The sequence below is a fragment of the Poromitra crassiceps genome, assembly GCF_964638095.1.
Source record: "Poromitra crassiceps genome assembly, contig: HAP1_SCAFFOLD_377, whole genome shotgun sequence".
Taxonomy (NCBI): domain Eukaryota; kingdom Metazoa; phylum Chordata; class Actinopteri; order Beryciformes; family Melamphaidae; genus Poromitra; species Poromitra crassiceps.
The window spans coordinates 90642-108766 of NW_028152027.1; the positions used below are offsets into that span (position 1 = coordinate 90642).

The window sequence follows — 18125 nt, forward strand, 5'->3', positions numbered from 1 at the left end:
TCATCTCTGCGTGTCGAGCGTCGACGGCTGGTACACCAGAACCCCTGGGTCGACGAGTGCCCGGCGACCTCTGATGACGTCAGCAGCCTTCTCCGCCATCATGATGGTCGGAGCGTTCAGGTTGCCGCTGACGACACTGGGCATGATAGAGGCGTCGACCACGCGGAGCCCCTCCAGACCCAGGACACGCGCGTCGGAGTCGACGACCGCCATGGGGTCAGAGGGCGAGCCCATCTTGCAGGTGCAGGAGGGGTGGTAGGCGCTGTCCGCCTTCCGACGGACAAAAGCGTCGATCTCAGCGTCGGACTGGACCTGAGGACCAGGCTGCACCTCGGGGCCGCGGAACGGGTCGAAGGCCTTCTGGGCAAAGATCTCTCTGGAGAGTTTGACGCTCTCCCTGAACTCCCACACATCAATGTCTGAGAAGAGAGGAAAGAAGGATCTAGTATACACAGCAGCGCTGAAGCTTTTGATCGTAGGCTAGTCTACAGCTGCTTTAATATGACATTGAATCATTTTAATTTGTGGTAAACCATGCAGGTTCTAATATAACAAAGACAGTAAAATAACTGTTGAACAGCCATCAAGACTCCTACTCAAAATTAGCCTTCATGTAGCTTGAGCTACACTTGCACTTAGCCTACCGCAATGATGCTATTAGGTCAGAATCCTATAACAAGAATGTGAATGATCTCTGTGTGAGTGAGCAGGAATTGTGTTCGGCCATAGCTATGCTATTTTACGTGTGATGGCGCTGAATCTTTCAGGAAGTGTAAAGAGAACTCCTAAACGCTACCAGATTTTTATGCCTCTGCCGGCGATAGCCAGGCCGGAGGCATTATGGATCCGGATTGTCCGTCCGTCCGTCCGTTGTTCGTTAACGCGATATCTAAGGATATCGCGTAATAAGGACCTTGGGTGAAAAACGTTGAAAGACTGGGTTCTTGAGAGTTCTTCTTACCAGTGGAGAGGTAGACTGGGTTCTTGAGAGTTCTTACCAGTGGAGAGGTAGACTGGGTTCTTGAGAGTTCTTACCAGTGGAGAGGTAGACTGGGTTCTTGAGAGTTCTTACCAGTGGAGAGGTAGACTGGGTTCTTGAGAGTTCTTACCAGTGGAGAGGTAGACTGGGTTCTTGAGAGTTCTTACCAGTGGAGAGGTAGACTGGGTTCTTGAGAGTTCTTACCAGTGGAGAGGTAGACTGGGTTCTTGAGAGTTCTTACCAGTGGAGAGGTAGACTGGGTTCTTGAGAGCTCTTACCAGTGGAGAGGTAGTTGGGCTGTAGAATCGGGTGATCCAGAGGGTTGGCACTCTTCAGCTTCATCCAGCCAATACTGGTACTTCTCAGTGGTCCAACATGAACCTACAACGCCATGACATCATCATTAAAGAGATACTCAACAGTTGAGCCAGATTAATTTTGAGCCAAACAGATTTGGTCAGTTTTTCAAAAAAGGGCGGGGAGTTTTCAGGCTTTTGAATCCGCCCACTCCACATTTGGATAGGATGAACTTTTGTGGTTTGGGCAAATTTCAGAACCAATGGCAGAGCTCTGTGCAGTTCCTGCTCGCGCATGTGTAGTTTCAGTTAAAGCCAGCTAGCGCTGTGAATGGATCTGCTGCTGATGTTGCTGTCCAAACCTCGCGTCACCAGGCTCTCTCAGTCCAAACACCAGCATACCGTTTTACTTCGTCAAACCAAACGGTTCAGCTAACGCTATAATCCCCCCGCCCCCACACACACACACCTTGTTCTTGCCAAATAGAAGGTGTAAATGATAGATTTGGGAGTTGCACTTCAGTGGAAGTATGATGTCAACGCTTTTCCACGGAACAGCACGCATTCATCCTCAAACATGTTTTGACCTTAAGTGTGTGTGTGTGAGAGAGAGAGGGAGAGAGAGTGTGTGTGTGTGTGTGTGTGTGTGTGTGTGTGTGTGTGTGTGGGTGTGTGTTATCAATCAATCAATAAATGTATATAGCGCCAGACAGGAGATATGTCAAGGCGCTTCACAAAAGAGAGCAGAGCAGGTAGAAGACCAGGCTCTTTATTTGAGACAGAGGAGATTTTACTGCAGTCATGTGGCAGCTGGAACAATTTGCCAACAAGAGCAGCACTTAGCGATGGCACACACACCTGGTAGGCCTCTATCACACACACACACACACACACACACACACACACACACCTGGTAGGCCTCTATCACACACACACACACACACACACACACACACACACACCTGGTAGGCCTCTATCACACACACACACACACACACACACACACACACACACACACACCTGGTAGGCCTCTATCACACACACACACACACACACCTGGTAGGCCTCTATCACACACACACACACACACACACACACCTGGTAGGCCTCTATCACACACACACACACACCTGGTAGGCCTCTATCACACACACACACACACACACACACACACACACACACACACACACACCTGGTAGGCCTCTATCACACACACACACACACACACACACACACACACACCTGGTAGGCCTCTATCACACACACACACACACACACACACACACCTGGTAGGCCTCTATCACACACACACACACACACACACACACACACACACACCTGGTAGGCCTCTATCACACACACACACACACACACACACACCTGGTAGGCCTCTATCACACACACACACACACACACACCTGGTAGGCCTCTATCACACACACACACACACACCTGGTAGGCCTCTATCTTGGAGGCGACTCGTCCGTGGTCGATGACCTGCGACGGCAGGAAGTGGAACTGGATGTCAGGGTGGGTGACGCCCGGCCGACTGCGGATGAACCCTCCGCTCTCCAGGTGGGCTGTTGCCCCGTAACCTAGGAGATGGTCGTCATGGTTACAAGCTTATTATGGGCCTCCACTTTGGTTATTAACATTTTTATGACCCAGCTGCCTGTCTGTCCATGTAGACCCAACAAGACAAGTCAAAAACAACACATGATCGAAACTTAACTTACAGCACAGATTCATTCACCCGACACATTTTAGAGCAATGTGCTGCATAAAGTTGCACATTGAGGGAAAACGGATGTCCTAGAAAATACTCTTTAATGCTTTAAGATACACAGTTCATATGAATCCTGCCCGTGTGTTATATGAAGACGACTATGGTGACTGTTATGCGCTCCCACTTATACATGTAGGTGTATTGGATTGAGTGTAACATCTCTCTTTCTCTGCCACCAGTTGCCTACCTGGTCATCTGCCAATCATCTGCCTGGATTCAGCTGCTTTCAGTTACGCTGATTACTTCTAGCACTGATATACAGCAGCAGCTCGAGGCGTGTTCTCTCTCTCTCTCATTCTACTCCTGCGTTCCAATACCCATACTTGTACTTCTTTCTTGTAGTATGTACTGCCGCTGCCCTCACAAAGTATGGATTGTAGTGTGCAGCATGCATGCAAAATGCATACTATTGGGACACACTACATCTGTCGTCACGTGAGCTTCCTGAACTCCGACCTCTTGCTCACTTCTGCCGACGTCCGCAGCGCCACATTTGATTTTTTTTTTTTTTTTAATTCAATAAACAAAGTCTGGCAGTAACAAACAGTACATTATACAAAAAATTCAGACTAAACATTTACAAAATTGGAACAGACAATCAAATAAACAAAATAAAATAAATAAAGCAAAAACATTAAGTCAGAGTTCTAAACAGGAATCAAGATATGCATGTTTTGGTACACACTCCATGCTTGTTTGGTTTTAACATATTTCAAGGCTTTCTTAAAGTTAATTATCTCATTCATGAACACGCAGCTCAGTCAGTGCGACATAACTCCAGTAGGTGGCGGTAATGCACAAAAAGTTGTTTGCCAACCGCCATAAAACATTAGAAGAAGAAGAACTTCCCGCTGCGCAAAGGATTGTGGGGAAGTTTGGCCGGCGCAGCATGCATCGATGCATACTCCGAAATAGGAGCTGATGTAGTACAACATCCTGGTACTCTTGGCATACTGCATCTGACATACTAGGTATTGGGACATACTGACATACTAATTCTTTTTTTGCCTACTAAATAGTATGGAAGTATGGGTATTGGAACGGGCCCCTGGTTCATGCTGGTGGCAGCAGCGTGGCCATCCCTGGGTTTGTTATGTTTATGGGTTAATTCCTTTGTATTTCATTTCTTTACTTTGGGGAAGGTGGGACGGTAGCCTAGTTTTCGCGGCTTTATTTCCTCAGTTTAGGTTTTGTTATGCTCTTGGTAGTTTAGGGTGGTGCCCGGTCCGACGACTGCAAGTTGGCCGGGGCGTGCCCACTCTTTTGTTGTGTTTAGCCGTCCCACCTGACCTGGTTGTTGTTTTGGGGTTTTTTGGGGGAATTTAAGAAAAACCTTTTTAGTTTCAAATGAATCAAACTTTTTTGTGCAAACGACTCCTTGTCTCCTATATGTTATTGGCTTCCATGACGAGTCTTTATGGTGGCCGTAACAGTGACATAAACATATGAATTAGCACTAATTAATACTAATTAGCACAAGTGGTAATGTTGAATATATCATGGTGATTATGGCAGGAGGCAGCTTCAGTATCTCTTGTGATATATAATACGCTATGTGTCATTTGACGTATGATCGAATCTTATATCATGTTTCATATCCCATCTTCCTTTATTGGATTATGGGATTTTTCCCTAAAGGCTGGCTCACACTACAGGATTTTCGGGCCGATTTATGCCCGATTCACCCCTCCCGAGAATCGGAGGAGAAATCTGGCCTGGCAGCTTGCCAAGCTTGGTCGGGCCCGACTTTCGGCACCGATTATCTTGTAGTGTGAGCTGTTTGCAGATCCAATCTTAACCCTCCCGATCTGCTCAAAGCCTCATCGGGGCCGTCCCGATCATATCAAACATGTTTGATATTTAGGACTGAAAATCTGCGCGAATACATCATTCTGCTGCTGCGGGAGACTCCCGTCATTATCGTTAATTGACGCGGCTCATTTGATGCGCTGCACTGCAGGTATCAGATAGGCTACCAAATACCAACAGCACAGAACCATGAGTAGCTATTTGGGGGAAAATGTCACTAATTTATATCACAATGAATGACCAATGAATAAAAAGTTGTTATATCTAGTTTTGAGCCCCTGCCAGTCAGAGGCTGTAATCTCCTACCTGTCTTATCAGGCAGTGTGGGGGGGAAAAAGGCATTGCTGCTGCGGGAAGCAATCCAGTCTATCCAAACTTTTGCCGATCTCATGACATGCAGCAGGGAAATATATTTTGGTAGCGCATGTGTTTGTGTTCTCCCTTGTACAGACAATAGACTCGCGTTGTTACACGCATGCTAACTACCGTGAGATTCATTTGTTTGGCGAGACGGGCATGAAAATGAGGAAAAGAGAAGAGGTGAGGTGGGGGCGGAGCACTTTGGTCACTGCTGGAACCCCAAAAACGAAACAGGTTCGGAGTATGGCCGGGCAATCAATGTGATTATCCTGCCGATAATCTTAATAATATCCCTGTAGTGCGTGGTGCGCCACATTTACAAATCTTGTAGTGTGTGCATGTTTGAGATTCTAGGGAAGATAATCTGGGAAGATTCTCCTGTAGTGCGTGTCACAGCCAGATTTCAAAATCGGCTAGGATTGTCAGAATCCTGTAGTCTGAGCCCAGCTTAATGTGTTCGGCAAACACTCTGTGTCCCCTTTCAAACAACATGACGTGTGTATGGGCTCTGTTTCTATGCAGGCTGTTTTTGTGTGTTTTTCTGAGGTTACCTGGGTGTTTCAGTGGGTTGGGCCGTGTGCCTAACAGTATTTGGATGAGGGACTGTATAGAGAGCCAAAGTGGAACGTCACCTCCTGCTTCAGCACTGTACCAGAGATTTTCATTCCGCCATTTATTTTCCCATAGACATTTCGTAAAATGCTTATAAAAATAGTTTTACCTTCTTCAAACCAAAAACGGTTCAGATATATTTAGAAACAGGAGAGACCGCATAACATTTCACTCCCACCAAAAAGTAAAAAAAAAATGCGGGTTTTAAAGGAGATATTTTTTTGATGTTGTTTTTTTTAAAGTTTTGGTCTGAGTGAAATGTTCTATGGTTTCTCCCGATTCTAAATAGAGCTGAACCGTTTGGTTTGATGAAGTAACACTATTTTGATCAGCATTTTATGAAATGTCTATGGGAAAATAAATGGCGGATGAAAATCTCTGGTACAGTGCTAAAGCAGGAAGTAGGTGGTCACTTTGCCTCTCTGTGTGCGTGTGTGCGCGTGAAAGTCTTTGTTGGCCAAGGATTAACATCTGCATGGTTACAATGGTTCTTTGTGAAGCAATCAACTCTGGAACCTGACTGTTTTCCACATGTTGTAATATCTCCATGCTTTTCCCAGTCAGCGCCTGTTTGTGTTGATGAGCACCACTGTCGAGATGTTGTTTAAGCTTTTAAAGGAACACTCCGCCCATTTTCAACCAGCTTTGTATCATTAGAACACCAGTAGTATATCAGAAAACTGTAAACTGTTTTCGAGGTCTTGTCATTTAATTTGACAGTTATTGAGTGTTAAAGTGTGGACCAGTGACATCACTGGTCCACACTAACTCAAATTAATAACTCATTAACTCAAATCAACTCTCAATAACTGTCAAACTAGATGAAGGACTTCAAAACCGTTTACAGTTTTCTGATATACTACTGATGTTCTCATGAGACAAAGCTGGTTGAAAATGGGCGGAGTGTTCCTTTAACCTTCATTTCTGGCAGCAGCGGAGGTTGAAAATCCCTCGTGGGGGAGAGACGGTAGGAGGAGTGGAAAAGACGAGCAGCGCGCTTTTCCTCTAATGTTCAACTTTTCTCAGCTTTAAAACGCCCACAGCGCTCCTCCAAAAACAACAGACGCCACCGGCGCTGAAACGCCAGGTGCGTTCATTAAAAGAGGAGCACGTTTAGTGCATCCTTACATAGAGAATGAATTGCAGAAATTGCATTGAAATGATATTATGATTTTCACTTTGTAATGACATTTTTAAATTGTTACTGACATTCTAGCACACCAATGCCATCACGAGAGAGACTTTCTGTGGTCAGAAATAAACATAATTTTGCACACTCACACTCACAGTTAATCTTACGTATCACACTGACCGCATCATGGTTATATTATAATTGTGAATCCCATATTGTGAGATAATGTTACGTACGTCCCCTTTCTTTTACTTCCTCTTCACTTTCTTTACTTTCCTATTGGTGAAGGCATTTGGTTTCATATATATTATGAGTGGCGGCTGTATGGAATGTATTGGGGATTATGTATTTGTCCCTTTAACTCTCCTTGGGACTTCAAGAAGATGATGTCATGCCCTGGAGAGTGGCGCAGGTGCTGTGCATTACAGAGACAATAAAGATGGCGTCTAGCCCAGGACAAGCTGATGCTACAGGTGGCCTAGCAGTGAGACCAGCAGAAGCTGCAGAACACCTGTGAGGTGAGGTGAGAGGGGAGAGCCAGGCTAAGTACTGGTTACTTCCAGGTACCAACCTGACATTGAGCAGGAGAGCTCCGTTAGATGGGAGTGGGCGCTTCACTATGCCCAGCCAGTTATTCGGAGACCAACTGCCGTAGTCATTGGAGAGTTCTGAGGACTTCAGGGAGCGTTGTGCAGAAGACCTGAAGGAGGACCTTCTCCATTCAACCACCCTCCTCACACTGAACAGTTCCAGGCCGAGCGGGGCTGGCCGTGTCCGGAGTGACACAACGCCGGTGCTGGCCCAGACTGAGGTCCGACGGGAGGCCATCCACACGCCATATCGTTGTTTCGGACCATCTGGTAGGCCGCCAATCTTTCATTAATAATATAAGGAAACCAAATGCCTATTTCTTTCTTATTTCTTCTTCCTTGCTTGCGTATTGCTGGTGAGGGAATTAGCTGTATGGCTACATAGCTGATATCATTTCTGATCACACTAAAATACACGTCCGCTAAGAGATTGCGAGCCAATTGTGTAATATTTCTAACTATCATACCATCTAGCAATCTCACGCGTTCGTAACAGATAAGCATGTGGTTATAGCCATCTCTAATGGATGTGTGTGTGCACGCATGTTCTACTGGATGTGTGTGTGCACGCATGTTCTACTGGATGTGTGTGTGCACGCATGTTCTACTGGATGTGTGTGTGTGCACGCATGTTCTAATGGATGTGTGTGTGTGCACGCATGTTCTAATGGATGTGTGTGGTGCACGCATGTTCTACTGGATGTGTGTGTGTGCACGCATGTTCTAATGGATGTGTGTTGTGCACGCATGTTCTACTGGATGTGTGTGTGCACGCATGTTCTACTGGATGTGTGTGTGTGCACGCATGTTCTAATGGATGTGTGTGTGCACGCATGTTCTAATGGATGTGTGTGTGTGCACGCATGTTCTACTGGATGTGTGTGTGTGCACGCATGTTCTACTGGATGTGTGTGTGTGCACGCATGTTCTAATGGATGTGTGTGTGCACGCATGTTCTACTGGATGTGTGTGTGCACGCATGTTCTACTGGATGTGTGTGTGTGCACGCATGTTCTACTGGATGTGTGTGTGTGTGCACGCATGTTCTAATGGATGTGTGTGCACGCATGTTCTAATGGATGTGTGTGCACGCATGTTCTACTGGATGTGTGTGTGCACGCATGTTCTACTGGATGTGTGTGTGCACGCATGTTCTACTGGATGTGTGTGTGCACTAGGGATGTTCATTTTGAAAATTTTCCAAAATCGATAATCGCTGAGAATTAACGATCAATTATCGATTATCGATTTTATTAATACTTAGAAAATTTTCAATATTTTAATTTTTTTTTTTTTTTTTTTTTTTTTTTTTTTTAACAAAATTAATGCCTATGGCAGAAAATACGAAAGACAACGTGTTCTCCTCAATGAACTCTTTATTTCAATGTGTCTCCTCTCCAACACTGCTGTCCCCGGCGCATGCCGGTGTGAATTTCTCATGTTTAAAACAGTTTTGTTGGCACAAAGGCCCGTGCCCAGCCAGAAAACTAGAGACTATATGAAGCTCCACCTCACATTAGTCGGCTGTGCAATGGAGTGGGGCGAGGAGGAACGAATTCCACCCAAACCTAGTCCAAAAAAAAAAAAAAAAAAAAAAAAAAAAAAAAAAAATTAATAATTAAAAAATCGATCCAAATGCCACAGGATCGATTCCAATCCTTAACGATCGATTATCGATTTTCGATAATTGATGAACATCCCTAGTGTGCACGCATGTTCTACTGGATGTGTGTGTGCACGCATGTTACCAGTGAACTGGGCGAACCACTCCAGGCCGATCTTCACCATGTGGAAGGGTTTCTGGGCTTTGTACAGGGTGATGGGCTGAGTGCACTGCTGCTGCACATACAGCTCCAGGTGATCCTGCAGGTTACTGCCAACACCTGGGAGCAGAGGGAGGGAGGGAGGGAAGGAGAGAGGCAGAGGGAGAGAGAGAGAGAGAGGGAGAGAGAGAGAGAGAGAGAGAGGGAGGGAGAGGGAGAGAGAGGGAGGGAGAGAGAGAGAGAGGGAGGGAGGGAGAGAGGGAGGGAGGGAGGGAGAGAGGAAGGGAGGGAGGGAGAGAGGAAGGGAGAGAGAGAGGGAGGGAGGGAGAGAGAGAGGGAGGGAGGGAGAGAGGGAGGGAGACATGCAGTACACATAGAGTACAAGCCACGTTTATGTTGATGTCAGGGTTGCAGGCAAGTCACTATATCTCGAGTTCGAGAAATTGCCCACCCCTGATCTAGATTCTAGATGTAATGTAGAATGTAATCTAGTCAAATGTATGTATGTAACCTATGTTCTAGATTCTAGAACATAGGTTACATACATACATTTGACTAGATTACATTGTGATACAAACACAGCAACAATAAAAGAAAAAGATTGATCTGGAATAAGTGTTCTATATTGAATATGAGCAGAATTACAAAGGCTTTTTGTATTATTCATTTTGTTAATAATATATTCAAATTACCTCGTACTTCATAAAAGCGTGTGTGTGACTTTGCATCATTTGGATCACTAATGATAACTAAATGATAACTAAACACACACACACCTGGTAAGTGCTGGACCACAGGTAAACACACACACCTGGTAAGTGCTGGACCACAGGTAAACACACACACCTGGTAAGTGCTGGACCACAGGTAAACACACACACCTGGTAAGTGCTGGACCACAGGTAAACACACACACCTGGTAAGTGCTGGACCACAGGTAAACACACACACCTGGTAAGTGCTGGACCACAGGTAAACACACACACACCTGGTAAGTGCTGGACCACAGGTAAACACACACACCTGGTAAGTGCTGGAGCACAGGTAAACACACACACCTGGTAAGTGCTGGACCACAGGTAAACACACACACCTGGTAAGTGCTGGACCACAGGTAAACACACACACCTGGTAAGTGCTGGACCACAGGTAAACACACACACCTGGTAAGTGCTGGACCACAGGTAAACACACACACCTGGTAAGTGCTGGACCACAGGTAAACACACACACACCTGGTAAGTGCTGGACCACAGGTAAACACACACACCTGGTAAGTGCTGGACCACAGGGAGGCCATGCTGCTTCAGGTCGTCTGCGTTTCCCACTCCAGACAGCATGAGAAGCTGAGGCGAGTTGATGGCTCCTCCGCTCAGGATCACCTCTTTCTCTGCTAACACCTGGAGAGACAACAACATAAACACTGCAAACACCTGGAGAGACAACAGAAACACTGCTAACACCTGGAGAGACAACAGAAACACTGCTAACACCTGTAGAGACAACAGAAACACCTGCTAACACCTGGAGAGACAACAGAAACACTGCTAACACCTGTAGAGACAACAGAAACACTGCAAACACCTGTAGAGACAACAGAAACACTGCAAACACCTGGAGAGACAACAGAAACACTGCAAACACCTGGAGAGACAACAGAAACACTGCAGACACCTGGAGAGACAACAGAAACACTGCAAACACCTGGAGAGACAACAGAAACACTGCAAACACCTGTAGAGACAACAGAAACACTGCAAACACCTGGAGAGACAACAGAAACACTGCTAACACCTGTAGAGACAACAGAAACACTGCAAACACCTGGAGAGACAACAGAAACACTGCTAACACCTGTAGAGACAACAGAAACACTGCAAACACCTGTAGAGACAACAGAAACACTGCTAACACCTGGAGAGACAACAGAAACACTGCTAACACCTGTAGAGACAACAGAAACACTGCTAACACCTGTAGAGACAACAGAAACACTGCAAACACCTGTAGAGACAACAGAAACACTGCAAACACCTGGAGAGACAACAGAAACACTGCTAACACCTGGAGAGACAACAGAAACACTGCAAACACCTGTAGAGACAACAGAAACACTGCAAACACCTGGAGAGACAACAGAAACACTGCTAACACCTGTAGAGACAACAGAAACACTGCAAACACCTGTAGAGACAACAGAAACACTGCTAACACCTGGAGAGACAACAGAAACACTGCTAACACCTGTAGAGACAACAGAAACACTGCTAACACCTGTAGAGACAACAGAAACACTGCAAACACCTGTAGAGACAACATAAACACTGCTGACACCTGTAGAGACAACATAAACACTGCAGACACCTGGAGAGACAACAGAAACACTGCTAACACCTGGAGAGACAACAGAAACACCTGCTAACACCTGGAGAGACAACAGAAACACTGCAAACACCTGTAGAGACAACAGAAACACTGCAAACACCTGTAGAGACAACAGAAACACTGCTGACACCTGTAGAGACAACAGAAACACTGCAAACACCTGTAGAGACAACAGAAACACTGCTGACACCTGTAGAGACAACAGAAACACTGCAAACACCTGTAGAGACAACAGAAACACTGCTGACACCTGTAGAGACAACAGAAACACTGCAAACACCTGGAGAGACAACAGAAACACTGCTGACACCTGTAGAGACAACAGAAACACTGCAAACACCTGTAGAGACAACAGAAACACTGCTGACACCTGTAGAGACAACAGAAACACTGCTGACACCTGTAGAGACAACAGAAACACTGCTGACACCTGTAGAGACAACAGAAACACTGCTGACACCTGTAGAGACAACAGAAACACTGCAAACACCTGGAGAGACAACAGAAACACTGCAAACACCTGGAGAGACAACAGAAACACTGCAAACACCTGGAGAGACAACAGAAACACTGCAAACACCTGGAGAGACAACAGAAACACTGCTAACACCTGTAGAGACAACAGAAACACTGCTAACACCTGTAGAGACAACAGAAACACTGCAAACACCTGTAGAGACAACAGAAACACTGCTAACACCTGGAGAGACAACAGAAACACTGCAAACACCTGTAGAGACAACAGAAACACTGCAAACACCTGTAGAGACAACAGAAACACTGCTAACACCTGTAGAGACAACAGAAACACTGCAGACACCTGGAGAGACAACAGAAACACTGCAAACACCTGTAGAGACAACAGAAACACTGCTAACACCTGGAGAGACAACAGAAACACTGCTAACACCTGTAGAGACAACAGAAACACTGCAAACACCTGTAGAGACAACAGAAACACTGCAAACACCTGTAGAGACAACAGAAACACTGCTAACACCTGTAGAGACAACAGAAACACTGCAAACACCTGGAGAGACAACAGAAACACTGCAAACACCTGTAGAGACAACAGAAACACTGCAAACACCTGTAGAGACAACAGAAACACTGCTAACACCTGGAGAGACAACAGAAACACTGCTAACACCTGTAGAGACAACAGAAACACTGCAAACACCTGTAGAGACAACAGAAACACTGCTAACACCTGGAGAGACAACAGAAACACTGCTAACACCTGGAGAGACAACAGAAACACTGCTAACACCTGTAGAGACAACAGAAACACTGCTAACACCTGTAGAGACAACAGAAACACTGCTAACACCTGGAGAGACAACAGAAACACTGCTGACACCTGGAGAGACAACAGAAACACTGCAAACACCTGGAGAGACAACAGAAACACTGCTGACACCTGGAGAGACAACAGAAACACTGCTGACACCTGGAGAGACAACAGAAACACTGCAAACACCTGTAGAGACAACAGAAACACTGCTAACACCTGTAGAGACAACAGAAACACTGCTAACACCTGTAGAGACAACAGAAACACTGCAAACACCTGGAGAGACAACAGAAACACTGCAAACACCTGTAGAGACAACAGAAACACTGCTAACACCTGTAGAGACAACAACAGAAACACTGCTGACACCTGGAGAGACAACAGAAACACTGCTAACACCTGTAGAGACAACAGAAACACTGCTAACACCTGTAGAGACAACAGAAACACTGCTAACACCTGTAGAGACAACAGAAACACTGCTAACACCTGTAGAGACAACAGAAACACTGCTGTACTCACTGCGTGAATCGGTGAATAAAACAACAGACCAATAGAAAGGTCAAGTAAATATGCCAGTACACAATCAAATAAATGAACGGATGATTTTTTATTTTTTTTTATTTTTTTTTACCTTTATTTATACAGGGGGAGTCTCACTGAGAGCAATGCTCTCTTTTTCAGGAGTGCCCTGTTCACATTCACACACACATTCATACCTGGAAGCTGACCAGTACAACCACAGTCTGATCTGCTGGCCACTGATCAGCTCCACTGGAGCGGATGAATCAAGGTTATTGTGTTGATTAAGAAATAATTAAAATCGACATCATGTCCAAACACGCCAACCACAAAATGACCTTTCAAACACATCATCCTCTCCATCCAGATTTTAAAATCCTCCCTCCCTCCCTACCCTTTTCTTCTGTCCTTTCTGTGTGTATTCCACGCCCACAGCTCTGTTCCCCTCAAACAGGATCTTGGTGGTCAGGCAGCGCACCTCCGTCTTCAGGTTGGGTCGAGCCAGGATGGGTCTCAGGTAGGCGCTGGCTGAGCTCCATCTCTTTCCTGGACGGATGTGGGGGTTGAGATGTAGTCAACATCAAGGTAAGTCTATGGAACTATTTGGAAACTGAGAGGTAATGGAGCTTCATGGAGCTTCATGTAGCTTCATGTCCCTCCAAATATTCACACATTAGGCCACCAAACCCCCATGTAATAAGATGTTGTGGCCTGTCTGTTCTGTAGGTAGAGAGATGAACTAAGACCAAAAGGTCGGTCTTCTACATTTTCTAATTGTGTTAATTTTTGGTAAATGAAGTAATGGTGAAGTTTAACAATTCCTCGTTTTGCTGGGGACCAACTCAAGGACCCCTGGTGGTCCCTGGAACCCACGTGGAGAAGCGCTGATCTAGACAAGCCTGCATGCAGACCTAAGGTCTACTACAGTATCAGTGAAAATGAGAGGAACATACAAGAACCTCAGTTTCTGCTCGCTCCAGACACCTTTCTTTGGGTCGGTGCCAAGAGGAAGGTTACCATGGTTACCAGGGCCGGAGGAAACACTGCCGTTCCTGACAGTGAGCATCTCGACCTCTCGACCTCTACTAGTACAAGCCTGCAATGTACGCAAGAGGAAGGCCCCACGTGCTTTGACTTGCTGCACGTTTTCAGCGGAAGACACCGATCAGCATGATGGATAAAACAGGACATTATAAAAGCAATGTCTTAACCCATTGATACCTGATGCAGCATTTGTGTGTGTATCCCTTTAAGACCGCGAACCGCGTTAACGCGGTTCGCGGTCTTAAAGGGATACGCACACAAACGAGGGATATACACGCTGCATGCTGCATCAGGTATGAATGGGTTAATACAGCATTGAATCGATGCCAGCACATATATACTTGTTGGAACATTGAGGCAGAAACAGGCTTGTAGTAAATTCAGCTCACACCCTTTGGCCGACTGATTTTGCAAGTGGTTGAACAAGACTAAACAAAAACAACATTACACAATACAACTTAATCTTGCAATTAAAGCCCCATTCAGTAAGTTTTCCACTGCGCCCTCTGCGTGCATTAGTATCGCCGTTCAAAGTCAACAAAACACAGTGCCAGAAGCTCTATGTACATGTTGTGACATCGGGTACTCACCACCTGATGAAATGATAATCCATAGTTCCGTGAAACATCATTTTCGTAGCAAATCCGAATCGAGTTACTTCCTCGTTTTCATGAACACAGCGCTTCCGCTGTACAGCGCAGGCGCGCATGCTTTTCTTTTTTTCTTTTTTCTTGCTACGGGACGTGACAGACAAACTGCTTAGTCCCAGTGCTGGCCAATGGAGGGCGGTGTGGGATAAATAAAGACGAGGGTCTCCCTATTAAAAGTCAATCTACCATGTCCTGTGACTACAAAGCAGTTATATTACAGTAAAAAATGTCAAAAATCTTACTGATTGGGGCTTTAAGACGGCACAGAAAACCTAGTGCAGATCAGCGCTTCTCAAACATTTCCTTGCCAACATAATCACCAGTTATTCCAGGAGATGGCAGTTCCTCGTACCTTTGTAGATGGTCATGTCCATCCAGCCCAGACCTTCTTGTTGGTGTCCATTCATGTCGTGGGTGAAGGCGTATCCTGCCTGCTGGCCCGCCTCTATAAAGGCCGTGTGGAGCGGGTGGTCGGTCTTTCCTCGGGACACATGCAGAGGCCCACTGCCTCCCCGGTACCTACACAACGTTCAAGAAGACGACATTCACTTAAAGTCCCTGGAAACCAGATTTTTTTTTTTTATTATTTAGCATTTTGAGTTCATCACATCACAGGAACCTATTAACCTTATTAAGCCACCAGCCAAATTTGAACGATGATGAACGTCGCAAAGTATATAAATTTAGGTTTGACAGTCATGGCAAAAGTCATGACAATCAATTATATTTTAGAGTGTATTTTCTCCCGCGGACTGTGTGGGCGTGTCCCGTCTGCAGCAGGTCTTTTCCTCTCTCTCTCTCTCTCTCGGAGGAGACTGCTCGGAGGAGACCTCTCTCTCCGTTAACGGAGTTTTCCCATAGGGGTTTGGGGTGGAGAGGGTGCTCTCCTCTATTTCATTTTGATTTCTTTTTGTTTTGTGGTAAATAAAAACTTGATGTCATCAATGCCACTTTTATGAGTTTTTAAGCTTTTACCTGCCGTTAAAAAGGGCGGCTAGCTAGCAAACGGCTAAATGAGACTACACTGTTGAGTCGACGGGGATATTATACGTCAATAACATCATCACTTCAAAGGGCAAACACGGAAATTCTCTTTCTCACCTGGTTCAGCCCGGGGTAATCAGTGCACAGCAGCGCACACATCAACAACACTCCAGGTTGAGTGCTGACGTGACGGGGAAGCCTATGCGACTACACTGTGTGTAGTTCTGGATTAGCTTAGCACGAGCTTTTTACCTCTAGGGCTCGCATTTACGCTTCAAAACTGATCAAAGTGGTCCTCATGTGTGAAGATTATCCCGCTGAACACTGGTTCGCGTTTGATTAATAAGCTTGCGTTGCCCAGAGACCTTATTTGAAGCATGGCGCCAAAAACCCATTCAAAAATCCCATAGGCAGAAACAGTGAAGAACCATGAAGTCCGGGACTTCCGCGTTCCGACTACAAAAATACGTCATCCCTGCGGCTCTCTATATGGCTTACTTATGCAAAGTCACTTTGATGATAATATTCCTTAAAATGTACCTCATTTTGACAGAGGGTTTTTAAAGAAAATGCCCTTAATGCATCGATGTAGACAAGGGAATTGTGTATCATGATCATTCATGATATCATCAGGACATGATTCCACTGAAAGATGATAAGTGATCTTTGTATGGACGTGTCCAGCAGACAGCGGGTGTTGCGTACCTGTCTTCTCCCAGTTCATGACATTGAGCTTTCCTGAAGTAGGGCAGACAGTGTTGGTAGTCCCAGCCCTCCGCCCCCTCTCTCTGCCAGCGGTCGTAGTCTTCGGCGTGTCCGCGGATGTACACCATGGCGTTGAGCGAAGACGAGCCGCCCCAAACGCGGCCCCTCGGCCAGTACATGACCCGCTCGTCCATGTGGGCCTGAGGCAACGTGTGATAGAACCAGTTGTACCTGTGGACAAAACAACAGTCCAGAGTGGGCTGGCTTTTTATGGCGTTTCTCCCAACAGATCTCGCACTTTGTAGTATTTAATAATTTGTCACTGGGGTTGTTGATGTGAAGCGATTTGAGATCAAATGTCTGTCATAACTGTCATGTATTTTTTTTTCTGACTGCTTTCTTTTATTTTCTCTGACTGCTGTCACAGATGCAAAAAGAATTTCCAAAAGGACAAATAGACTAAACTAAACTAGCTAAGATGGGTAATAGTTAGGGTGGAGAGAGCGAACCTGCGTCATCTCCTACATGGTTTACCCCTTAGCCAACTTTGCACGACCAAAAAGCAGGTACTTCTGTGCAAACTGAGCCATAATTAGCAGAAGCCAAACATTCCAAACCTGTAAAAGACTAAGAGAAGAAGAAGACAGCAAACCAACATCATACTTGTCATCACAGAGGTTGTAGGTCAACGCGGCCGGCATGTGGATCTTCCATGACAGTCGCAAGTTGCCTAGCAACATGTCCTTAGGCCCCGCCTCCAGCAGCAGCACAGACTCATGGGCGTCCTCTGTGAGACGATTGGCCAGGACGCAACCCGCCGACCCCGCCCCCACGATGACGTAACTGTAGGACGGTGTTTTCCGATTGGCTGCAGGTGACGATGAAACGCTCCAGTGGGTGGCTGCGGTGCTGAAGCATCTGGGAGGGGAGGAAGAGGAAAGTATTTTTACTGTATCATTTTAGAGAAATTCAAAGTTAAAATCCCACATTTTTTAGTTGAAATGACTTAAAAACACATTGATGCATAAGTTCAGTCTTTACGCGGAGAGATCGTGCTTACTGTCACGCAAAGTCACCACCAAAGGCCCTGTCACGCACCTGCCCTGCTTCATCATCCTCCCCCCAGCCCTGCTCATCCCCAGTCGGGCTCTGTCACGCACCTGCCCGGCTTCATCATCCTCCCCCCAGTCCTGCTCATCCCCAGTCGGGCTCTG

At 45.9% G+C, this 18125-nt stretch overlaps 2 protein-coding genes across 2 annotated transcripts in view; one reads left to right on the forward strand and one right to left on the reverse strand.

The window, feature by feature from the left end:
• LOC310771143 (choline dehydrogenase, mitochondrial-like) overlaps window positions 1-18125 on the reverse strand; it is a gene marked incomplete at its 3' end in the record, with an annotated part of 18246 nt that continues 121 nt past the window's right edge. Inside the window, exons 2-10 of the mRNA XM_083663808.1 lie at window positions 17575-17829; window positions 16912-17142; window positions 15575-15741; window positions 13923-14074; window positions 10598-10727; window positions 9313-9447; window positions 2728-2870; window positions 1258-1360; window positions 1-419 (exon numbers count right to left, since the gene is read on the reverse strand). Coding sequence (XP_083519934.1) covers window positions 1-419; window positions 1258-1360; window positions 2728-2870; window positions 9313-9447; window positions 10598-10727; window positions 13923-14074; window positions 15575-15741; window positions 16912-17142; window positions 17575-17829 — 1735 coding nt within the window. The remainder of the gene's footprint in view (window positions 420-1257; window positions 1361-2727; window positions 2871-9312; window positions 9448-10597; window positions 10728-13922; window positions 14075-15574; window positions 15742-16911; window positions 17143-17574; window positions 17830-18125) is intronic.
• The window catches only part of LOC310771144 (uncharacterized protein), a 17565-nt gene continuing 13446 nt past the window's right edge, over window positions 14007-18125 (forward strand). Inside the window, exon 1 of the mRNA XM_083663810.1 lies at window positions 14007-14113. The gene's annotated coding sequence lies outside the window, so the exon portion shown is untranslated. The remainder of the gene's footprint in view (window positions 14114-18125) is intronic.